General features: G+C 40.3%; 1 protein-coding gene across 1 annotated transcript in view; it reads left to right on the top strand.

The window, feature by feature from the left end:
* The window catches only part of pigg (phosphatidylinositol glycan anchor biosynthesis class G (EMM blood group)), a 133567-nt gene that overhangs the window by 77860 nt on the left and 28722 nt on the right, over window positions 1-26985 (top strand). The window contains exons 9-11 of the mRNA XM_063000958.1: window positions 4068-4089; window positions 10057-10471; window positions 23485-23676. Coding sequence (XP_062857028.1) covers window positions 4068-4089; window positions 10057-10471; window positions 23485-23676 — 629 coding nt within the window. The remainder of the gene's footprint in view (window positions 1-4067; window positions 4090-10056; window positions 10472-23484; window positions 23677-26985) is intronic.

Below are 26985 nucleotides of genomic sequence, written 5' to 3'. Positions count from 1 at the left end.
TTTTTTAACTTATTTATTATAACTATTATTTTTAATTTATTTCAACCAAGGTAAGATGGTAACGTTTCCGTTTTTATGATTTGTCAGGCTATTACACATAAAAAAATGATGCTACATCCTAATCTGCATACTTATTAGTACTTATTAGGATGTTAGATTGGAAATTACACTTTGTTGTGCACTAATTTAAAGTCATACTATTTATTTATTAGTTACCTGTTGGGATTCGGTTTATTTATTATTATTATTTTTACCAGTATGAACATTTTATGACTGACCTTTCCTTAAGGGATTATTGCTTTTAACTCCTCAGGTACACAAAATGTTAACCACGTCAACCTGCAAGCGTGACCATTCTGGATTTTTGATAAAGAACTGGAACGGACTACATAGAGCCTTGACCTTAAACTTATCAAATTATATCTAGTACCTCAGACTGGCTAAGGTCTGGCTTTGAAGTGTGCCGTTAAATCTGGCTTACATTTGGCATTCCAGTTAACATCAAAAAGTGTTGAGGTCAAAGTAGGAGGTCTTTGCAGGTCAGTAGAGTTCAGTATTAGAAGAATGCATTTACTTGTCATAAATACATATACACGAGTACAGTACAACAAAATTCTTTTTCCACATATTCCAGCTTGTTTGGAAGCTGGGGTCAGAGCACAGGGACAGCACCTCTGGAGTAGACAGGGTTAAGGGCCTTGCTCAAGGACCCAACAGTAGCTGCATGGCAGAGTCTGGATTTGAACCGAATCTTTCAATTGATAGCCCAAAGCTCTACCCACTTGGTTAACACTAAATATACTTTAAATTAGGGCTGTCAAACGATTAAAATTTTTAATCGCGATTAATCTCAGAATTTCATATAGTTAATCGCGATTAATCGCATTAAAAAAAATCTGTGTAAATGTTATAGAAAACAAGGATTTTTATGTGAAATGTTACAATTAAAATGGTGAACACATTTTATGCTAAATGTACTGATGTTAAAAACTGCTGGGACAAGAGAAAACTGTAAGGGAGTTTTATTCACTCACATACTAGGCAGTAAATGTCAGATTGTAGTTTAGAATTTCTCCATCAGCAAACATTGTAGATCAGCGGTGCTTTAGGTGGGATAAGGTGTAGTTATTGTAACAGACTTTTCTGTGGTTGTATTGTGACAATGGTTTGATGGCCGTTTCTACACGAAGTGAGTGTGTTTTGACCCTTTGGGGCTTCCATAGTTCATGGACTAACGTGCTTGACTCAGCTTTCCGGTATTTGGTACCTTAACAGAATAAGTTAATAAAAGTGTTCTGCTCCCGACAACTTGTGAATATAGCGTGTATTTATTTCTTTATAAGTGCATCACTACAACGCTCGGTTACATTATGTTAACAAACCGCAAATGAAAAACGGTGGCAAGTCCGACATTAAAACGTTTGTTTTAACATAATGTTAACATAATGTAACCGAGCGTTGTAGTTCTACCAGTCAAGTCTCAACATTAACTAGAATTTGCGTTAACGGCACTATTATTTTTAATCGCGTTAAATTGAAATCGCGTTAATGCGTTATTATCGCGTTAACTTCGACAGCCCTACTTTAAATGTTTGTTTTTATAAAGCTCTCTTTATGCATGGCAGTATTTGCATTCTGAGCGTTCAGGCATGTAGCATCCTCCTTACGTCCGTCAAACGTAGGTAAAGTGTAATTTATTACTTCAGAGGAAAACCAAATGATGGTCCTTATACCACTTCAGCTGATGCTTGGAATTTTGTATCTTGATTGTAGGTTTAGTCTTAGCTAAGCCCATTATTAGTGGTGGTGTTGCCCTACTTTTGGTCACACGCTGTACTTTATATATATTTATAACGATTATATACTTCCAACTTTGTGGCGACGGTTTTAAAAAGCCAATTTCACGTTCCTGCATGACTGTTCCCTTGTGGCCTTCGAGATAAATTGAAACAGCTTTGGGATGAATTGAAACATTGATTGCGAGCCAGGCCTTCCCACTGACACGCTTCAAATTCTTGTGGAAATTCTTCCCAATAGAGCGAAGGCTAATATATCTGCGAATTAATATGAATGCCCATGGTTTGGAATGGAAAGTCCAACAAAATAAAGGTCAGGTGTCTACATACTTTTGACCATATTGTGTATGATTGAGTATGTATGCCTTTAAGAAGGAACAGACTATAAATCATAGTCTATGTAAAATATATTAAGATGCAAAAAGATTTTTTTGCCTTGACTTATTTTCCTCTCTCATCCATACCTGGCCAAAATGTGTCTGAAGAAATGAACTGGCACAGGGACAGAATTATGAAGAGCAGCTCACGTACATTATTCATGTTGGGGTGTTTAGATTAGAACCAGCGCATTATCATGATTGTGATAATTACACAGGATCAGATAAACCAGCATGATACCATTTTCTCTATGCTAATTCTTGCCTTTAGCTCATTTTGATTAGTGGTTTAAATGGAAATCGAATTGAATTTTACCACACTGATTTATTAATCATTTGTAGAGTAATCATTATTATGATTATGAAGCCAGTGACCTGGCTTCTTCTTTAAAAAGAAATGTCTGTAAAGTGTCTTTAAAACAATCATATGCATGTAATGTAACAAACAAGGACACACTGTCTTTATTGTAGTGAGCTGGTGTGGCATGATGGTAAAAATCAAGCTGCTGGTTACAGTAGTGCTTCAGTAGTAATTCTGGGGTTCTGATCCCGGACTGGGCACTACAATTACAGTAGGCACATGGCATAACATGCACCAGTCATTAGGGAAACACATATCAGTGCACCCTTAGTGCCGGTCCCAAGCCCGGATTAATAAAAGGGCTGCATCAGAAAAGACACCTGACATAAAACAAAAAAAAAACTGCCAAATTAAATATATGGATTAATTATCCGCTGTGGTGACCCCTAACAGAAGCAGCTGAAGGAGCTGAGGAATCATCATCACACTCAGTCAGTATTGCAAAGCACCCATGGGACTGATCTTGACTCTTTTAAAAAATATTTTATGCATTTTCTCCCCCCTTTTTCTCCCGATTTTTAGCACGTTAAATTTTTACCCGATTGCATTATGCTTCCTCTCTACTGGTGCTGATCCCCCAACCCTTTGCAGATGCCATCAGTCAGCCAGCAGAGGTCTTAACAGCATCAGTTGTGAGGTCCCTATCCAGCTTTTTCCTCCCTGTATGAACAACAAGCCAATCATTGTTCATATAGTTGCCCAGCAGTATGGCAGAGCTGAGGTCTCGGTTAATTTCTGAGTGAATTCCGGTGCGATTCGTTTCAGGTATGAACACAATATGAACCAAAGGCCTCTAAATGAACCAAACACAGGATGTGATGTCATAGGATGATGTGCCTTTATCTATTTTTACAATTATGACTGAACAAGATTTGAGCAAGTGAAGATTAAGGGCCTTGCTCAGGGGTCCAACAGTGCCAACTTGGTGGTAGAGTGGCTTGAACCGGCAACCTTTTTGATTACTAGTCCAGTACCTTAACTACAGTGCTACCGCTGTCCTTTTACCACCTTGCTTGCTTTCCAGTTGGTAATAAAACCACCTGGTATACACAACCCTGATTCTGATGACTGCCTTACAAAATATAAGTCATACATGCATCATGCGACATTTTATTTATTTATTTATTTGTTCAAATTTATATTGATTTAATTGTAAATTTGTGAGTGTGAACACTAATAGTCATGTCTGGTCCAGACCAAAGAAACCAAACTACAAGTTTAAAGCACCCAAAGTTTGAATTCTCATTTACCACACTGCTAGACCTCACAAAGACGGGCTCATAAACTGGGAAACAGCTGATTTACAAATTTCTTGTGGACTTTCTGCTCACAGTCATGCTGAAACAGAAAATCTCCATACCATTTGGCATCTGTTGGGTGTGGCTGGAACACCAAATACTTTTGGCCATACAGTACATATAACTCATGCCCATGTGTGAGTGCATTAATTCATTCATTGTCTGTTTTACCACCACTTTATCCTATTCAGGGTCATGGTGGGTCCGATTCACTGGGTAAAATGCAGGAAACACCCTGGATAGGTCGCCAGTCCATCACAGGGTGCACACACACACACACACACTCAGGGCAATTTTGTATCTCCAATTAACCTGTCTGGAAACCCACACAGACAAGAGGAGAACATTTAAATTCCTAACAGAAAGGACTTGTACCACTCCACCTGGGCATCGTGAGGTGACAGTGTTACCCACCCAGCCTGTGTGTACAGCTCTAGGGAATTTTGATTTGGCCTTTTAATCGTTTGCGATCTGTGATATCTAATTAGTATGAGGACTTGTCTGCATTTGTAATAATCATTTAGTGCTCACTTGATGCTTTTCTAATTATAATGATGTTAATTCTACTGCGGTGCAATAATCCACAGTCTCTGGAGAGATAAAAAACAGAGAGTGGATGCGCGTGTTGAACATTAATTATGATCCTGAATTGCTTATTTAATTTTGCTTTCATCGATTGCTCCGTGAATTCTGCTGAAATCTTACGATGCCCTGCTGAATAAAAAACACATCCTGTGCTATTAAAGACTTCTGAACGCGGTACCACCGGGAGATGAAAGGACGGCAGAGACGAGAGGGGGGATTTTTTTCAGAAGGTTGTTCTGTGTCTCACTGCCAGGGCTTTTACACTTATCCTTGGGAGGCCCACTGGTTCACTTTCTCTTAGTCGTAGAAAAAACGACAGCTATTTCACGTAGCAGTTTTTGATAAGCTGCCGGCGATGTGAGGTTAGAAGACGCAAAGTACTCAAAATAACAAATGGAATCTATCAACAGAGGGGATCTCATGCTCGCAGGCTGTACCAATGTTGCAGAATTAGCATATAAATAGCAAGACTGGGTGCTTTTTTTTTGTAGCCTCACTGTGTTTCGACTTTGAAAATCGGAGCCAACCAAAATCAAGATCGGAGAAACAAACTCTGTCACATCTCTCCCGTGACAGAAGCTGCGTCCCGTTCCACAGGGTCCCTAAGCGCTGCTCTTGTGTTTCCTAGAGTTAAATTACTTTATTTGGTATAACTAGGGCTCTTCTAAATTCACAGAAGAAAAGGTGCTTAATATAACTGATATCGTTTTTAAAAAATCACAGATTTCACAGATTTTTAAAGGAAAGAGCCACGTTTCACAGCGGTCATTAAATTACACTTATAAATTAAATGATAGAATAAATAGAAGCTACAATACACAGCACAGCCTTCCTTAACGGTTGAATGTAAACCTAAAACATCCAGTGACAGTGCAAGGCTCTGTCTCAAAGATGAAAATTTCCAATCGTGTTTTCACCCCACCCCCACCCCCCAAGTCCACAACATTAGTTGGGAGTTTTCCCTTAGTTACCCAAATCATGTTTTTAGCTGCTTTAGATTTCAACATCTTGGACATTTTGACTAACCAATTGCTAACTGAATTGCCGAAGGATTGCTAGGACGCCTCATAGTGCAAATTAACAAGTAAACATGAGGCACTTGAACTCTATGCAGGACACAGGTAAAGACTCCTTTCACGGTTTGTGACACAATTTTAGGTAGGGCCTTGTGTATAACACAGCGTTGGCAGCGATCCAGCAGTGGCAATGTGCCAGCTTGAAGTTCCCTTCGAACTGAACGCTTTCACTCCTATGGTTTGGAATCTCACTTAAAATGTCTAAATTCTCTGTGTAGTTCACTCCAGACAAATGGCTCGGTGGGTAGCACTGTCGCCTTACAGCAAGAAGGTCGTGGAGCGGTCTGAGTCCTTTCTGTGTGGAGTTTGCATGTTCTCCCTGTGTCTGTGTGGGTTTCCTTTGGACGTTTCAGTTCCTCCTAATTGTAGATACTAAAATTTCTCTGTATATATGTATTATTATTTGACCTTCATCAGTGGTCACATGACGCTGCCTACAGGGCGCTGTTGGCTGGATATTTTTGGTTGGTCAGTCCAGCAGTGACAGTGAAGTGTTTAAAAACTCCATCAGAGCTGCTGTGTCTTATCCACTCATACCAGCACAACACACACTAACACATCACCACCATGTCAGTGTCACTGCAGTGCTGAGAATAATCCACCACCCAAATAATACCTTCTCTGTAGTGGTCCTGGGAGAGTCCTGACCATTGAAGAACAGCATGAAAGGGGGCTAAAAAAAATGGACAGTGAGTGTAGAAACAAGGAGGTGGCGTTAATGTTATGGCTGATCAGTGTACTTATAGTACTTATATATACTATATCGCCCGAATTGTGCCCACCGTGACCCAGAATAAAATAGAACACAGAACAAGAGAGATTATTTATATTCTGTACACAGATTACGGCATCATTTTCCCCCGGTCCAGGTATGAGCTTACACAAACACCTGTTGTTCAAACAATTTCAAGTGGTGCTGCGGGTGATGGATGGCAGATCGTTTGGCGCTGCAGCATTGCCCTGTCAAACTCCAAAGACATAGGAGGTCCCCACGGTAACTGGTGTCATGGTTACGCATTTCTGTATTCATCATGTGGTCCAGGCGTGGAGTCACTAATTAGGTATTCATTACTGAACATGACAATGTGGGCTGTGTGAGTTTGTTACTCTGTACATAACTCAAAAGAAAAATAATCAAAGCTTTTGAGGGTTTATAATCACTGGTTTTCCCTCAGAAATCAATGTAGCAGAAATATTTTAGAAGATTCTTCTACTTGATGACTAATAGTCCATAAGACTCATACAGTACAGAGTTTCTCTATAATATCATCCATAGCTGATATTAAAAAAAAGTTTGTAATATACAGCTTACAATATACAGGATACAGCTTTGGGCTATCAATCGGAAGACTCTGGATTCAAATCCAGGCTCTGCCATATAGAAGCACTTTGTAGTTCTACAATTACTGACAGTAGTCCATATGTTTCTCTGCATGCTTTTTTAGCCTGCTTTTACCCTGTTCTTCAATGGTCAGGACCCCCACAGGACCACTATAGAGCAGGTATTATTTGGGTGGTGGATCATTCTCAGCACTGCAGTGACAATGACATGGTGGTGGTATGTTAGTGTGTGTTGTGCTGGTATGAGTGGATAAGACACAGCAGCGCTGATGGAGTTTTTAAACACCTCACTGTCCTTGCTGGACTGAGAATAGTCCACTAACCAAAAATATCCAGCCAACAGCGCCCCATGGGCAGCATCCTGTGACCACTGACTAAGGTCTAGAAGATTACCAACTCAAACGGCAGCAACAACTTTACATCTACAAGGTGGACCAACTAGGTAGGAGTGTCTAATAGAGTGGACTGTAAGTGGACATGGTATTTAAAAACTCCAGCAGTGCTGCTGTGTCTGATCCACTCATACCAGCACATCACCCACTAACACACCACCACCATGTCAGTATCACTGCAGTGCTGAGAATGATCCACCACCTAAATAATACCTGCTCTGTGGTGGTCCTGTGGTGGTCGTGACCATTGAAGAACAGGTTGAAAGCAAGTTCAAAAGGTATGTAGAGAAACAGATGGACTACAGTCAGTAATTGTAGAACTACAAAGTGCTTCTATATGGTAAGTGGAGCTGATAAAATGGACAGTGTGTGTAGAAACAAGGAGGTGGTTTTAATGTTATGACTGATCAGTGTATAAGAATTGAAGTAAGAATTGGTTGTGTCTGAGAGACTGAGAGAGATGTTTATAGTCTGTATTTAGTGCCATCTGATTTCCACCTTTTTGGACGCTTAAAGAACCTTTAAGGGGAAGAAGATTTTCATATGATGATGATGTGAAAGTAGAGGTGCATCAGTGGCTACGCGCTCAGCCAAAAACATTTTTTGCTGATGGAATTAAAAAGTTGGTACGATGCTGGGAGAAATGCATTTAAAGGTGATTATGTAGAAAAGTGATGTCATTTGTTTTTGAAATTCTTAATAAATAGAGTTTAAAAAAGTGCAAAAACTTATTGAAGAACCCTCGTATGTTACATGTCATACTTGTGTATTATGTGTACTATCACCAAAATAAATTACGTATGACATACGGTACTTAGCGGTTAAAGTACTTGACCAGTAATAGGACGTTTGCTGGTGCCAAGTTGCTACTGTTGGACCCTTAACCATAAATTGTGTAGACTGTATTCATCACAATTGTAAGTCACTTAGGATAAAATCATGTGATAGTTCATAGTGTTTTTGGATCAGTGTCCAATTGTTCAATCAATCCTCTTTCCAGCTTTGGTGACTTCAGCTTCTCGACTGGTTAAATTAGTTGCATTATTTCATGTACCACTGACTGCCACAGTGTCATCATGCTTAATATGTGTTCATTTGATCAAATACTGCTCCTTTCTTCAAATATACCTGTGGTGATTGTAACCAGTGTTTCATTTGTACCCATCAGTCCACAGCACTTGTTTTTAAATACCTCTGGCTCATCTGGGGGCTGTTTTGCATGCTGCAGGCATCGCCTTTGTAATAAGCTTGCAGGTAGGGTTCACTTCTGATGACTCTTTCATGCTGGTTGTGTGTGTGTGCAGGCAATTCCGCTCAGTAAAACGTCGCCTCACCACGACTGTGTCAGCTTAACCCCCTGCAGGTCATGTGGGGTTTTAGCTTTGCCTTTCTGGCCAGTATACAAACAGTCCTATGTAGTTTCCTTGGTCTTTTGGATCTTGCCATCAAAGTTCAGCTTAACTGGCAGCTTTTAGGGCTTTAATATCTATTTCAATCAAATCCTTAGTGAGCTGCATTGAGGAGACTATGGCCGTTGTGTGTTAGCATAAGGTTTACGAAGTCTGATTTTATTCCAGAATGATCAGCTGATAGTTCTTAGTGACAGCGAGACCGTGGAAGATCTTGAGGAAGGAAATGAGCATAAAATGTAATCTGTAATGTACTTAGAGCTCCTGTGTACTACATTTAAAGCATCTCTGAGGTCAATGAAGCCCAATTCCTAAACACAGAAGTGTCCCATAGACACTGCCTTCCCACAGAAAGTCTTTCTAGAAGAGTGGTGGCTGTTATAGCCTCAAAGTGTGGGTAAATTCCATACTAATTGCCCATGATTTTGGGATAAGATGTTCACCAAGCTCATACCCAAGTGTTCACATATTATAGTGGATCAGTGATGTGCTCATGAAGACTCTATTGGGAACAGTAAGAAAAGGTAAAATGAGTTTTTGGCAGTAAGGTTGTTCCGACTCATTTGAAAGCAGGAATTGGGTAAGCTGACCCCCTTCTTATTCTGCATCCTGCACAGCGGGAAACTTGCAGGTTATTTTGGCAGCTCCATTGGCACCAAATACATTTTACACCTCTTTGCATTCCAGACTTGTTTACACTTCCATTACTGTTAATTAATTAATTAAGTTGTTTAATTAGTTCTCAGCATGTACTAAACTTGCACAAAACAAGAGTAAGATAAAAGCTTGTACCTTTACATATCATACGGTGATAGTTATTGTAAATATAAATACATAATACTCCCCATGTGGGTGTTCTCTGGGAGCTCCAGTTTCCTCCCACAGTCAAAAGACAATGCAAGTGAGGTGAAATGGAGATACTAAATTGTCCAAGACTGTGTTCGATATAACCTTGTGAATTCTGAAGAAGTCATTCGGATTGAGTGACGAAACGTATCTCTACAACAAACTTCAGACTCAGACTCAGACTCAGCTTTATTGTCATTCAAAACCATGTACATGATTAAAACGAAATGCAGTTACTCAGGTCTCGGTGTGTGTAAACATAATAAAATATAAAATATAAATAGCAAGAGAAACTATGTTTAGTAAAAATAAAACTTAAGACTTAAAAACTAGAAGAAATAACTGTGTCCAGATGAACTGATTCAACTTTGTGGATTTGTGTACCTGGATTATTGAGCATGCATCAACAAACCTTGTGAACTGATGAATCTTGTGTAATGAGTAACTACCGTTTCTGTCATGAATGTAACCAAAGTGTAAAACATGATGTTAAAATCTTAATAAAACAAACAAACAAACAAAATACATAATAATAATAATAATATATAAAATCTGTTTTTTTTTCTTCTAGGTCTCTTCCTCAGACTGGACCCTGTCTGAACTGGACATCTTGCTTCTGGTCGGCACTTTAGGTCACACACTCAGCTTGGCCTCCAGCAGTTTTGTAGAGGAGGAGCACCAGACCTGGTACTTCCTGCTCAACACACTTTGCCTCGCAGTCTTCCAGGATGTCTGCAGGAAGTACTTTAGAGAAAAGAGAAGCCCAACTGAGGAGGGAGATGAAAGTCCTCTTCTGCCTTCCACTGTAGATGAAAAAGACTCATCCCGAAAACCTGTGAAGGGTGAGCTTGGGATTAGTGTGGACTCAGAGAAGTGGTTTGCGCTGGTCACCCCCCTCCTTACTTTGGCATGCTGTCGAATGCTAAGGTCTCTTAACCAGACCGGAGTGCAGTGGGCACACCTACCTGACCTGAGCCACTGGCTAAACAGGTAAGTTAAAGGTTATATAGAATATGATTATCCATTTGCAACTTGATAATACAACCCCAAATCAGAAAAAGTTGGGACAGTATGGACAATGCAAATAAAATAAGAATGCAGTGTTTCTTACATTTACTTTGACTTTCATTTCATTGCAGACAGTTTGAACCCAAAATATTTCATGTTTTATCTGCTCAACTTCATTTCATTTATTAAAATACCTCCATGCCTGCATTTCAGGCCTGCAACACATTCCAAAAATGTTGGGACGGGGGGCAATGATGTGATTCCAAACAGGTGACGCCAACAGGTGATTGTAATCATGGTTTGGTAGCAGCATCCAGGAAAGGAGTCTTTGATGAGCAGAGATAATCAGAGGATCTCCAGTTTGTCAACAAATGTGTGAGGATGATTGAAAAATTTAATAACAATGTACCTCAAAGAAAGATTGGAAGGGATTTGCATATTTCTCCCTCTACAGTGCATAATATTATTAAACCATTAAATTAATCGGAAGGAATTTCAGTGCGTAAGGGCCAAGGGTGCAAGCTTAAGTTGAGCGCCCATGATCTTCGATCCTTTAGACGGCAGAAGAGGGTACGGGTACTGGACTGGCCTGCCTGCAGTCCTGACCTGTCACCAATATTGAATGTGTTGACAATTTTGAAAGGAAAAATGCGACAACGACGCATTGCGACAACAGATATTGTGCTGTTCCTCAGATCATGAGCAGCAACTTCTTTCTGCATACTTTTCTTTTCCCATCACTTTGGTACAATCTTTGTTTTATCTTGTTCTCATCTGTCCAAACGATGCTGTTCAAGAACTGTAGACGCTTCTCAGGTTTTTTTACACACTCTGATCTGGCTTTTGTGTTTTAAGACTCTTCATTGGTTTCCATCTTGAGATAAACCCTCTGTATTTATTTTGAAGAAGCCTTCTCTTAATTATTGACTTTAAAACAGAGACTCAAGTGCTCTTGATCGGACCAACTGCTGTAAATGGGTTTTCCTCAACTGCACTTGTTTTAAGTCTTGCAGTCATTTTGGTGGCTCAGTAGGTAGCACTGGGGTTTGATTCCCAGGTGGAGTGCATATTTTCCATGTGTGTCCTAGGTATGTGTGAATGTGTGTTTGCCCTGTGATAAACTGGTGACCTGTCCAGGATGTTTCCTGCCCCTAGAGGTTGTTTTCGGACCCACAGACCCTGAATAGGATCAAGTGGTGATAAAACAGACAGTAAATGAATGACTAATTAACCTTTGCACCATCTGATTTGGCAACATCTGATGATTTGCTCTGTCTCTTATTGATTGAATTTAATTTTTGATTCAAAATGTGAATGCTATGCCTGAGATCCTTCTCTACTTCTCCTTATTTGTAGCTGGAATAATGAGGGGATGACCTGGCTCACACCTGGCTATGAAAGGGTTAAGCAGACAGTTGTCCAATTACTTTTGGTCCCTTTAAATAAAAAAAAGGCTGTAGTTTCCTTACCATTCAACTCACCTGGATCCAAATGCCCTCAATACAAAGGTGTGTATTAAAGCATTGCCAAAATGTGCAACGGACACCCATTATTTAATCTAAACTTCATTATTCTCTAGTAGACAATTAAACAACCAAAACAGCCAATATCTACATATGGACCTGACTGCTTACTGTTACAATGAAATTTGGCTATAAGGTAAAATACAGACGTCCACCATGGCTGAGATCGCAGCACTGCTATCGCCGGGTGTCTGCCCGGTGGGAGGTACAAGGGGGTTCCATATCAAATGCAGTCTCTGCTGGCTGGTCATTGGCGCCTGCACAGAGACGGGAATAATGGAGATCAGTGCGTGACTGTGAGTGATAATGATCCTTGTGTGAACCCGGCTTCGGCAGGTTTTGCACTACACATGCTAGGTACATCCCTCAAAGTAAGAGTCTGCAGAAGTGGAGGAAGATATAATCAGGGTAACTGGAAACGAATGGATTAGGAGAAAAAGGAAAAAATTGCTAAGACCTATTCCTATTCCTTTCTAGAGTGCTGTGGTGATTTCCTCAAACTGCTGGCAGATTTTAATTAAAACCTAACAAAGTCAGTTTCAGCTAGCCGAGCCACAATCAAGCTAGAGATATTCAGCTCCAGTATAAATTGATATGTTGATGGAAGAGACGGGCACTCATTAAGTTCTGTGGAAGGTTTTAAAGCTTAAGCAGTGAGGCCCGACAGTCTCAAACTATTGAAATTTGATCCAACATTTAAGCTTTTCAGACATCTGTAGATGAATGACTGTATTCAATTAAACATTTAGTTGGCAGGATGGGGCCAATTTGTAAAGAAAGTCCTGTGGACTGTAAATGCAGCACTGCAGAATTCTTAGTAACTGTAATTATTTAAAGTGGATAAACTTGAATAAAATGGGCAGGCTTGAAGCTTATTGAAATTCTTAAAGTGGTGCTTAATTAGCTGGTGTCTCTGTGTGTGTATTTTTACTTTGCTAAAAGCTTTCTCTTATCTGTCATGGTGAGCATTTGTGTGTTGTGTATTGATATGTTGAGTAACTGCGCTGGAAACGTGATTGGGCCGCTACAGCTCTGAGTGCCAGCTGTAATTGTTATTTGTTAACCCGTCCACAGCAATCAGCCAATCAACGATCAGTCTGATTTTACTAACATGAATGTGTGGGATGGTGTACCAATGCTCCACCGCTAACGCGCACGGGGGTGGCTGTTGTTTGGCCGCAGGATCCAAAACACTTATGCTATTAAGTGAGTCAGTGTTTGGTGTGTGTATCGATAGTCTGCATATTAAAAAGCTACGAGAGCAGGGCGCCCTGGTGGTGCAGCAGGATTTTCCGAGTTTGAATCTAAGCAGGATCAATTGGCAAGTGCCTGTTGCAGACAAAATTGGCCTCTAGTCTGCTGGGTGGGAAAATACCGGACTAATAAATGGTAGGTTTATCTTTGCCATGTAAGGACTTTGCGTAATTGGAGAAGTGCAGGGATTGGGGCGTAGACCTAGTGCACAGATCCACTGAAGTATGGGAGAATGAAGTGATTGGTGTACTGCACATTTACATGTACATTTTCGGCATTTAGCAGACGCCTTTATCCAAAGTGACTTACATTACAGTTACAATGTACAGTCTGAGCAAATGAGGGTTAAGGGCTTTGCTCAAGCGCCCAACAGCAGCAACCTGGCGGTGGTGGGGCTTGAACTTCTGATTACTGGTCCAGTTCCTTAACCATTAGACTATGGCTTGCCCATGCACTAGGCTACGGCTTGCCCTTGCACACCTCGCAGGGAGTGTGTGTCAGGCGAATATACACCCTCCTTGGACACCATCTGGGTCCCCAGCAGCAGATTGGGTACACTAAATTGGGAGAAAAAGGGAACACCGGGTCAGCCATTGTACGGCAGTCCTGGATCAGACAGAGTCAAGGGCCTTGCTCAAGGGCCTGGATTTGAACCGACAATCTTCTGACTGATAGCTCAAATCTCTTCCCCCTAGGCAACCGCTGTACTGAAGCAGGAAATAAACATCTCTGCATGCATAAACTGTTCCATATGCTTGGCCATCACCATTCCATTTCACCTGGATGACTGGATCTATTTAATGCTGTGTGAAACCCCGGAGTTCAGGACGTGCCGGTCGCATCATATATTCGTCACATTCTCAAACAGCGCAGATAAATAACCATGATTGCACTCATCATAAATCCAGACTCGTTCACAGGGGAATGATAGACAGTTGCCAGGCTCGGAGCAGAGTATCCAGGGTCGACAGAGAGATGTGACACGTAGCTTTCCTTTGGCGTGTCTGACTACTTACTCTCATTATAGGCAGAATGACTCAGCGCGGTGGCAGGTCACTTAGCCAGCTCCATGATTCATGCCATGAAAGGATAATCATGCTAGCACTGAAGAATAAAGGAACTGAAGGCGTGGGTGGCTGTAAGTCTACGTGTGTATGTATGTATTTTCAGATGTAGATGTTTGTCTTTGTGACTATAAAAAAATACATTATGGGAACTATAGAAAGTGGGAAGTTTTTACCTTTTATCTATCATTGACCTTGATTATGTTTGCATATTCATCACATCCTTATACATAATGTGATCTAAATAAGTAGAGCGCAAGAAAACAAGGCACAGATTTTAAATAAAGGATTCCTTTCAGCTGCTCCTGTTAGGAGTTGCCACCGAATGAATGAATGAATGTTGTTATTTGTCATTTATACATATACACGTGTACAGTACAATAAAATTGTTTTGAAAGCTGGGGTCAGAGCGCAAGGTCAGCCATTGTACGCTGCCCCTGTAGCAGACAGATTTAAGGGCCTTGCTCAAGGGGCCAACAGTGGCTGCATAGCAGAGCCTGGATTTGAACCAACAATCTTCTGACTGATAGCTCGAAGCTCCGCCCACTAGGCTATTGCTGTCCCTTTTTAGCACAGTTTTTACACTGGCGTCTTTTCTGATTCAACCCTCCTATTTATCTGGGCTTGGGACCCGCACTTAGGGTGCACCGATGTGTCTCCTCAATGGCTAGGACCATGTACTGTCTTGCATTTTTTGTCTTTGTGATTCAAATCATTATGCTGTTATGTCTGATTTAAAAATTAAAAGTCTAAGCTCTCGGGGTGCATCGGTAACACCACAAGCTCTCAAGTTCTAATCTTACGTCTGCTGTTGGCTGACTTTGCATCTACACACAATCTTGATTGGCTGTGGGTCTGTAAGGGGAGGGACAATTGCTGAAACAGGGCTCCTTGTTGGTGGTGCAAGTGCAGCCTCTGTTGTCCGATGTAGGTGCCCGCAAAGGGGGTGGCTGGTCACAGATGGCAGTGATAGTAATAATAATATGCGATACTGCACTCTGTAAGACCCCATTCCTGAGAGGTGAAAAGAAGCGATTACTTGTGCACGTGTTGGAGGGATGCATGACAGCCTCTGCCCCTTTGATCAACGGGTGGTTGTGGCAACAGGAACTAGAGAAAAAGAAACTTCAACTGGTCATGAAATACTGGTTAATGCCATGAATATCACACATGTGAAAACATGGCGTTACCAAAACAAACAAACCAACCTATTGGCCATTAAATATTCATATTATTATTGTTGTTGTTATTATTTATAATATTATATTATTAGCACTATTAATATCAATATTCATTTCATTATTATTAATAATAATTGCAATTGAGAAAATGTTCTTTCTGTAAATGGTTTTACAAGCATGTTTAAAAGACATTAGCTTTTTTGTTTTGATAATGCACACTTTCATAAATTAACTGGAAAAACATCCTCACTATTTTTGAAATCTAAGGCTGCCTTAATGTATTGTTTTATAGCTAGCTCAAATGATTAAATATAATGCACTGCATTATTAAATATAATGCAGTGTAGTGTTGAGTGTTAAGGTCCTTGTTCAGAGGTTCAAAAGTGACCACTAAGTAAACTGGTTTAAGCATCCTTTACTAGTCCTTCTTTAGTGTTTTAAAAATACTCAGTCTATTGTTCCGAATAAATTCCATGTAAGGCCGAGCTAAAAGCATTCTCACGGCTTCATTCTAACCTGCTGACTTGATAGGCCAAGAGCAATGATTATAAACCTTATATTTATAACTGGATCTGCTGTCGATGTGTCCAGATGTAAAGAATTAATTCACATACCAATAAGGTAGCATAATTACTTCCTTTGAAACGTGTCTATAGCCGCCCCTTTCTTTTATTTTATTTCTGCATCGTGTCCCTGATCAGAAAAAAATGGGCACAGGAACGAGTTCATCAAGTTCACATGTTCTAGCCGGCACAGATTTTCTGTCTTTCCCTCAGTGGTTAATGAGGAGATGATGCTTAGATCAATATGAGATGCTGTTTGTCCGGCTACCAGAGACAAACACTTAATTTTTTTCTGGTCTCTTATTTAAGACACACAATTTATTTCTGGACTGAGATCTAGTGCTTATTTATACCCACATAGTGCCAGTATTGTATCTTGTTTGGAACAATTTTGCTCATTTTCACTACAGAACAGCCAGTTCGTTTTTGTATTTTAATCTGGCTCCAGAATTGTTGACATCGAAGACTTGATAGTTCCACTTGACTGATTGCTGATGTTTGTCTGTTAAAAAATAACTTAATTTTAGTAAAAAAAATAAAAAAAAATAATCAGTGCTGGTTCTAGGTTACTGGTATTAAAATTATTAGAAAAAGGCTGATCAGATGTTGGACAGATGTTTTCATACGTAAGGAACGTGCATCTCATGGCAGTCTTGTTCTTTTTCTGTGGCTAAATAATTACTAATCCAAAACAGCATGTAAATAAATCTGCCAGCATGAGGAACAAGAATCTCTGGACTCCTATGGGCACCCAATGGAACATCTGTAGAGAGATATGAAAAAAAAAACAGTTTATATAAACTTACAATATAGTCTAACAGAGCTTAATAGGAATTGCTATGAAGAATATAGGAGTGCAAAGCTTAAAAAGACATATTCAAGAAGACTTGCAGCTGTAACTGCTGCCGAATGGGATTCAACCAAGTATTTAATAAAGAGTCTAAATACTTTAATAATTTTTGGATTTTTATTTCAAAATCCTGTGTTCACTTTGTCATTATGGGTGATTAAGAGTAGAGTGATTGGCAAATAAAGTCCAAAAATCCACTATATGTCTTGAAACTTAATTACAGATATTTATTAAATTATGGTAGGATTTAACAGTTGTGATGTATTTTTATGTTATTTATTTAGGGTTATTGTTGGAAAAAGAAACAAATTATATTCTGAAGTACTGAAATACTGAAGTGTAATCAGATGAAATCTGGGGATCCAGAGTTTGAATCTCAGTGGTGCTATCAGCTGGTCGCCGTCTGCATGGACATGATTGGCTAATGTTTGGGGAGGTAAAAACTTCACCATGTCTGGTATGTGGACCAGATCAGCTGTGGTAACACCTATACCCTAAATACAGGAGCAACCATAAGAAAAAAAGTTGTAGTATGAGCAAGAACCAAATTCAACTTGCTACAACAGCAGGATCGACAGGAGCTACACAGCTAATGCAAAGTCAGAGATTGGGCTCTGTCCCAAATTGCATAATATAAACTTCACATTATGTAAAAAAAGCAGCATTGCTTTTGTTCATGCAACATCCTAAACATCATTAAAGACACTACAACCTAACTGGATGTCAATCTATCACAAAGCATTACACATACACTCGTTTACTTACTGGCACCAAAGAGCTATTTAAATGAGCCAGTCCACCTATTGATATGCATTTGGTAGGTGGCAGAACACCGCAGATTCCATTGCAGATTCCAGATTTACATTTTTGTCATTTAGCAGATGCCTTTTATCCAAAGCGACGTTCAATACTGGGACAGTGTACAGTCTGAGCAAATGAGGGTCCAACCGCAGTAACCAGCAGCAGTGGTGGGGCTTGAACCAGCGATCTTCTGATTACTAGTCCAGTACCTTAACCGCTAGGCTACAACTGCCTACAGATTTAACTCAAGCCAAGGAGCAAACACTTAATCTTTTTCACCACTGTACTGTAGTACAGCTGTATGCGATTTGAGACACAGCCCTAAAAGAAATGCATGACAGTTGTGGTGATTTTGTAGATTATTGTTAAAATAAAGCTAAACTAAATATTGCTACCATTATTCAAGGGTCTGTAAAAAGGATCAAACTTTTTATAAGCAGTTGAGATGAATAAATAGCAGCAGTGCTGGTAAAAACTTGTTTGTGGAAGCACACAAAGAATGATAAATAAAAGCAATAAAAACTCATTGTCTACTATTGTCTACCGCAATAACACTGTTGTGTGTAGGAGCTGACATATTTAAGTTGGGCTGGTAAAATATGATTGAATATGATTACTTTAGATGAGAAATGAACACCAGTTGCATACTAAATACTCAACACGCACACAGGTGCCACTCATACACATCCTCATACATATGCAATAACGGCACGTCGTTTTTTAACATCTCGCTCAGCTACTTTTGATAGTAATAAGCTTTCTTTACAAATCTCAGTCTTTGACAATGTTAAATTTGTTGGTTTTCTCATACAGATTGACCATTCAGTACAGTTTAATTATAATTATTAGGGTTGTAGTCAGGTAGGAATTAGGAAAATACCCTACAAACTAAATACGTGTCCAGTGGTGTAACTAGGTGCTCATGGGCCCCAGTGCAAAAAAAGTTTTGGGGCCCCCTCAACAAATTTCATATATATATATATATATATATATACAGGGACAAAATAACTGAAACACCTGTCATTTTAGTGTGGTAGGTTTCATGGCTAAATTGGACCAGTCTGGTGGCCAATCTTCATTAATTGCACATTGCACCAGTAAGAGCAGAGTGTGAAGGTTCAATTAGCAGGGTAAGAGCACAGTTTTGCTCAAAATATTGCAATGCACACAACATTATGGGTGACATACCAGAGTTCAAAAGAGGACAAATTGTTGGTGCACGTCTTGCTGGCGCATCTGTGACCAAGACAGCAAGTCTTTGTGATGTATCAAGAGCCACGGTATCCAGGGTAATGTCAGCATACCACCAAGAAGGACAAACCACATCCAACAGGATTAACTGTGGACGCAAGAGGAAGCTGTCTGAAAGGGATGTTCGGGTGCTAACCCGGATTGTATCCAAAAAACATAAAACCACGGCTGCCCAAATCACGGCAGAATTAAATGTGCACCTCAACTCTCCTGTTTCCACCAGAACTGTCCGTCGGGAGCTCCACAGGGTCAATATACACGGCCGGGCTGCTATAGCCAAACCTTTGGTCACTCGTGCCAATGCCAAACGTCGGTTTCAATGGTGCAAGGAGCGCAAATCTTGGGCTGTGGACAATGTGAAACATGTATTGTTCTCTGATGAGTCCACCTTTACTGTTTTCCCCACATCCGGGAGAGTTACGGTGTGGAGAAGCCCCAAAGAAGCGTACCACCCAGACTGTTGCATGCCCAGAGTGAAGCATGGGGGTGGATCAGTGATGGTTTGGGCTGCCATATCATGGCATTCCCTTGGCCCAATACTTGTGCTAGATGGGCGCGTCACTGCCAAGGACTACCGAACCATTCTGGAGGACCATGTGCATCCAATGGCGGTGCCGTGTATCAGGATGACAATGCACCAATACACACAGCAAGACTGGTGAAAGATTGGTTTGATGAACATGAAAGTGAAGTTGAACATCTCCCATGGCCTGCACAGTCACCAGATCTAAATATTATTGAGCCACTTTGGGGTGTTTTGGAGAAGCGAGTCAGGAAACGTTTTCCTCCTCCAGCATCACGTAGTGACCTGGCCACTATCCTGCAAGAAGAATGGCTTAAAATCCCTCTGACCACTGTGCAGGACTTGTATATGTCATTTCCAAGACTAATTGACGCTGTATTGGCCGCAAAAGGAGGCCCTACACCATACTAATAAATTATTGTGGTCTAAAACCAGGTGTTTCAGTTATTTTGTCCAACCCCTGTATATATAGTACTCACTCACTTTTAATATTTTATTTAACGAAAATATTGTAATATATTAATAACGACCTGGTGAGTGCAGCCAATGGGGGGCAGTGCGGTAGGGGGTTTAGTTCATGTTGTGTAGGGCCCACCCATGCCATGGGCCCCAGTGCACCTGCCCCCCCTGCTCCCCCCTTGGTAGTTAGGCCCCTGTACGTGTCCCAAGTCTTTTTACTGGAAACTTTCTACTAGGTCCCCACTGCTAAAATGCATCAGCATTATTACTTTTAGTGACACTTTTAATGAGTTTCATTCCCCTAAACAAAAAACACCCCCCTATTAAAAATACTAATTATGTATGCTTGTAAAGAATTCCCATGATTTATTTTTACCAACCAAATCATCCTAGTCAGGTTCCTGGCAGGTGGGGTACCACCTGAAACCATTGGGTGCAGAGTAGGAATACATCCTAGAGGTTGCCAAGCTATTGCAAGGCAACAAACGATTAAATAAACTATTATAACTGTAAAAGGTTGAGCCCTGTTGTCTGAATTGTGCCAAATATATAAGGCCCTACTAAATTCACTGTAAAGTTAGCTTATTTTCACAGACCTTGTACTACATCTCATGGCAGTCATTAAATTACACTCATAAACTAAATGATATTTGTGTTTTCACACACCCCCGCTCGGCGTCCACAGAATCGGTTGGGAGTGTTTTTAGCTCCTTTAGATTTCGACATCTTGGACATTTTGTTTAACTGATTGCTAGTGTAACCGAACGTCTTTAGAGTTTGCTGAGAAAGGAACAAAATGCACTTAATATGTAAACACATACATTAAACACTTTTAGTACACTACACCACAGAAAAGTTCAACTTAATTGCCGTAGAATTGCTATATTGCATATTGCATCATATATTTCATATGCTACGCAAACCTTAAATTTGACCTTTTACAGCAAATTGCATATTACTCGGGAAACATGATTTTCACAGCTGTAAATTAGGTAGGAACTTAAAAATATATGTGGTGTTTTATGCTGTGTGCTGTATTAGCTTGGCATAATGGGTCTCGCTGAGCAACATGGGTTCTGGAGACTTGGGTATCTTCTTTGTCTTCTCAGTCTGTAATCACAGTCTGTGATCATTTTGTCATATTATTTTCATGTCTTTGTAGGTTTTTTTGGGCTAGTCTGGTTTCTTCTAACTATACAAAACCATGTCCTTAAAGTCCAACTGGTTCTTTCTTTTAAATACAAGCAACATCCTCAACATCTGTCATGTTATCTCAAGGAAGTTGCTATGTCAATATATATATAAATATACTCACAGTGGCCTTAATATGTTTTCATGTATAGTTTGTTTTATGGTTTAGGCTTTACTTGGCTAACGTACATTTAAAGCCAATGCTAAAAAAAAAATACATAATCTTTTTTGTGCAGGTGTTAACAGACTCACCCTCGAGCCTATAGTAAACCAGGACTGCATACTAACAGATATTAGCAGACTGAACAGTTTTTCTATTAAATTTAATGGCAAAAAGAGAAAAATCACTTCAGACAGGTAAATGAAGAGATACATAAAGGTTGAGTTGAGTGTCTGCATGATAATGAGACAGGAGTCATATGAGATGCCATGACAGGAGCTATCAGCATCATCATCTTTTATTATTATTATTTTTCCCAAATATGTTGTTTCTATACATTATTAAATACCACTATAGTGGTATTACTTTAAATAATTTACCATTAGTTTGTTTGGCATCCCATAACAAACCATACCATGACCCCCCTCACTCCCAGTCTCCAGCCTGTAAAGTGCATGGAATTGATTTTTCACTCTCAGTTCTAACAGGTACTTCCAGTCTCAGCGTATCAGCAAGTAAACCCACTAGCTCAACCAAAATCAGAAAATAACAAGATAATATACCTTCATCAAGTCAAGTCTAATGTATTTGTATAGCACTTTTTACAATAGACATTGTTTTAAAGCAGCTGTACATAATCTGGGACCAACAGACCAAAACCCCCTGTTGAGCAAGCCAAGGGTGACAGTGGCAAGGAAAAACTCCCTTGAAAGGAACTAGACTCAGCAGGGACCTTCATCCTCCTTAAGTGGCCTGGATAATAATTTGAATGAATAGGATTTACACATATCATACATACACAAAATTAAATTGAACTAAACGTTATAACTATAAAGAAATTACTATTAGTTTGTTTGGCATCCCATAACAAACCATACCATGACCCCCCTCACTCCCAGTCTCCAGCCTGTAGAGTGCATGGAATTGATTTTTCACTCATAGTTGTAACAGATACTTCCAGTCACAGCGTATCAGCATTTTTTGGTCATATATACAGTATAGTGTATCTGAGCTTATACAGACTAAGCGTTTTAAGCAGAGGGACCCACTGCCAGATCTGATTACAGAGAAAGCTCTCTAGCATCCATTCTGTCAGCTGTAAGAGGTTCCTAACTGTGCCAGCACTGGAGAGAATATGATCTGTATGTCTGTATGAACATCTTTTTAATGGAGAAAATACTGTTGGGTTCATTGTGTGCTTGTGTGTAATGGTGTTTTTTAAGTAAATAATGCACTTAACTGTGCAGTAGGACAGAGGTTCTCATCCAAGGGGCTGAAGGAAGGTCTGGTTGCATTTCATTAAGAAGAGTAAAAAAGAAACACACACATGATGAAATGGGAAAATCATGCGGCTATTGGCATTTGAAGAGTTCTTGTGATGTAATATACACAGACAAGGCATAACATTATGACCACAAACAGGTGAAGTGAATAACACTGATTGTCTCTTCATCACGGCACCTGTTAGTGGGTGGGATATATTAGGCAGCAAGTGAACATTTTATCCTCAAAGTTGATGTGTTAGAAGCAGGAAAAATGGGTGAGCGTGAGGATTTGAGCGAGTTTGACAAGAGGCCAAATTGTGATGGCTAGACAGCTGGGTCAGAGCATCTCCAAAACTGCAGCTCTTGTGGCGTGTTCCCGGTCAGCAGTGGTCAGTATCTATCAAAAGTGGTCCAAAAAAGGAACAGTGGTAAACCAGCGACAGGGTCATTGGCAGCCAAGGCTCATTGATGCGCGTGGGGAGGGAAGGCTGGCCCGTGGTCTGATCCAACAGACGAGCTACTGTAGCTCAGATTGCTGTAGAAGTTAATGCTGGTTCTGATAAAAAGGTGTCAGAATACACAGAGGGCGACAGTGGCAAGAAAAAACTCCCTTGAGAGGAACAAGACTCAGCAGGGACCACCATCCTCCTTGGGTGACCTGGAGAATATTTTGAATGAATAGGATTTACACAAATCAGACATACACAAAATTAAATTGAACTAAAAGTTATAACTAGCAAATAATAATAATAATAATGTAAACAGTTGGAGTTCTTTATTATTCATCGAATATCATAACTCGTGTAGTTGGGGTCCCAGATTTTTTTTTAACACAGTTGTGTCTAGGAGAAAAAAAGGTTCTCCATTACATACACCATTGTCTAACATCTGTATATTGTTCTGCCCACAGTGGAGATCATAAGGTGTTCCTGTCTTTGCTGGCTGCTCTCTCCCTGCTGTTAATCTTCATTCTGGTCCAGCGCCATTGTTCAACAGTGTCCAAAATTGCCCTGGCACTCGGCTTGCTGGGTGTTTACAGTTACCGTGCTGCCGTCGGCAATGTCCTCTTCCCATGGCAGCACTCCGGACAAGCCGTCTCCAAGTAAGTTTTGACACACTTAAACTTCTATTACTAACTGTTGTGTGTTTTGTGCTGTTTACATTGTGCTTGATGTTGTATCAATGTTTTTTTGGACTCAACTCAACTTAGGGCAATTTTTAAAACCCAAAATTTGTATTTTCTATTTATATGACTATTAATAAAAGCTGGAAACTATTTAAATAGGTGCTTGAGAAAGGCTTTAAGGCAGTCAACAAGAACACTGTAGCTCTAATAGATAAAGAAAAAAGCATACATAAAGGTCCAAGCAGAATTATTGGCCACAAAGACATCATTAACTTTCATTATTGTTCAACTGTGGATGATCTGGATGGAATTGGCGCAGATTTCTGCAGTTTTTCCATCTGCCCTAATTTAGTTCATGCAGCTGCCTGTATTAATGTGAACCACATTCAGATCTGAACCCCCTGCTGAGTTTTAAAACATTACATTGTTACTATTACATTAAATTTTTAGGTTTAGTTACTGGTGAACCACAAACACAGAAAATCCTGTTTAAATGCATTTTACCAGTATTCGTGCATGGTGCCAAAGTGAACCAGTTCTACTGCCCAGCAGGCTCCTGCATAATCAGGACCCCTAATCAAGAAAATCTGACTCTTTATACAGAAGGGTCAGATTTCCTTCAGTCTTGTGCTTTGCCCTGAAGCACAGACTCAGACAGACTCAGAGCAGGTGGATTTGATCTGCTGATCGGAAGGTTGTTTAGAAAAACACATTTGTAGCCCTGTTTAACCGGTTAAATTGTGGACATACATAATACTAAAAAAGGCAGTAGAGGCTTAGCGGTAAAAGTACTGGAGTAAATTAAGTAATCAGAATGTTACCGGTTCAAGCCCCACCTCTATCAATTGCCAGTATTGAAAACATGAGCAGGAACCTTAAACATTGCTTGCATTTGTATTTGGTCACAATTGTAAGTTGCTATGAACAAATGTGTGTTAAGTTCATTTTACTTTTAATTTAAATTGTTATTCTATAATTTGTTCTACACATTATTATGACCACATCCTACTTTTGACGGCGGCAGCACATAGCATATGAAGGCTGTCTGCACATATATCCCTCATTGCTGTCATGACTAAAAGTACAATAGATGAAATTGTCTTCCCTGGGGCGGATGGGATCTTCCAGCAAGACAATGCGACATGTCACATGGCTAGAAATGTTCACTGGTTTGAAGAGCATAACCAAGACTTCCAAGTACTACCCTAGCCCCTGAATTTCCCAAACTTAAACTCAGTTGAGCATCTGTAGGACCACCTTGATCATCGTGTTTGCTCTGTGGATCCTCCCCCACGCCCCCTCCAGTAGCTGTGGGATGCACTACAGTCAGCATGGCTCCAGATACCAGTGACAACCTACCAGGACCTTATTGAGTCAATCCCAGCCTGTGTAGCTGCTGTATGTGCTGCACATAGCGGTTTCTCTGGATATTAGCTGATGGTCATAATAATGTCATGCGTACCATATAGAAGCACTTTGTAGTTCTACAATTACTGACCATAATCCATCTGTTTCTCTGCATACCTTGTTAGCCCCCTTGCATGCTGTTCTTCAATGGTCAGGACCCCCACTGGACCACTACAGAACAGGTATTATTTAGGTGGTGGGTCATTCTCAGCACTGCAGTGACACTGACATGGTGGTGGTGTGTTAGTGTGTGTTGTGCTAGTATGAGTGGATTAGACACAGCAGCACTGATGGAGTTTTTAAACACCTCACTGTCACTGCTAGACTGAGAATAGTCCATCAACCAAAAATATCCAGCCAACAGCGCCCCGTGGCAAGCGTCCGGTGACCACTGATGAAGGTCTAGAAGATGACCAACTCAAACAGCAGCAATAGATGAGAGATCGTCTCTGACTTTACATCTACAAGGTGGACCACTAGGTAGGAGTGTCTAATAGAGTGGACAGTGAGTGGACACGGTTTTTAAAAACTCCAGCAGCGCTGCTGTGTCTAATCCACTTATACCAGCACAACACACACTAACACACCACCACCATGTCAGTGTCACTGCAGTGCTGAGAATGATCCACCACCCAAATAATACCTGCTCTTTGGTGGTCCTGTGGGGGGCCTGACCATTGAAGAACAGGGTAAAAGTATTATGTAAAGTGTACATTTATTTACTCATTCATTTTAATAAGCAGTTTTTGGCCAACCAGTTTGTAAAGCAGAACAGCCTGCCTGCTGTGCATTAACTCAGTATTGCCTTTCTTTTATTTCTTCATGTCAACAAGAATACATCTCGAATGGATTACTTAACATGCAAAGAAACAGTTTTTTATGTTCTAATGTTCAGTCTGATTATTATTACAATCTAATTATACAGAGTTGTCAAATGTTCTAAAGAATTGATTCATGTAAATCCAGCCTCTGATTCTATGTTCAGTTAATTACACAGTAGGCAAGAATTTGCATTGCATTGTTTTTTCCTTATTTCCGCCATTCCCTCGGCGTCATGATGGAATTAGTTTCACTGATGGTTTCACGAGTTCTGACAATTCTATTGCAGGCACATGGTTGTTTACTTTGCACCCCACTGTTATCTCAGCACTTCGTTTTCTTCAAATCTCCCCTGTTTACTTCTCATTACAGCTAAACTGAAACTGCGATAAAAAAGCAGGAGCTAAATTAGGCTCTGTGCACGCGGACACACATGTACTGTACAAAAAGAAGAAAAGAGAAAAGAGGTCTTGCACCACTGTTTAATCATGTTTTTCACTCTTAAGAATACACTGAGGTGAAATGTTGAGATTGCACGACTATTGCACCTATAATTAAACACTATGTTCTAGTTAAACACCTACACATTATAATAAACATCCTGCAGAATGTCAGGTAGACTGATCTGGCATTCACTGAATGTTTTATATGTATTTAATCTTTCTACAGCTATACCATGATCTTGTAGCACATCTAATTCCAAAACAGAAGGCATTTTTTAAATGAATTTTCTCCCTTTTTCTCCCGATTTTAGCGTGTCCAATTTATACCCAATTGCGTTATGCTTCCTCTCTACTGGAGCTGACCCCCACCCTGATTGAGGAGAGCGAGACTGTCACACTCCCCTTCCGACACGTGCGCAGTAGCCGACTGCATTATTTCACCTGCACAAGACGAGTTTATATGCCGGAGATCAGCTCACGGAGAGCCACACCCCGATCGGCATTATTCGACTCTGTGCAGGCGCCATCAACCAGCTAGCAGAGGTCGTAATTCGCTCAGTTATGAGGAGTCCCTATCCGGGAGGATGGCAGAGCTGAGATTTGATACGATGTATTG

Source organism: Trichomycterus rosablanca, chromosome 8 (assembly GCF_030014385.1).
Source record: "Trichomycterus rosablanca isolate fTriRos1 chromosome 8, fTriRos1.hap1, whole genome shotgun sequence".
Classification (NCBI taxonomy): Eukaryota; Metazoa; Chordata; class Actinopteri; order Siluriformes; family Trichomycteridae; genus Trichomycterus; species Trichomycterus rosablanca.
This window is presented reverse-complemented; position numbering and strand designations above follow the sequence as displayed.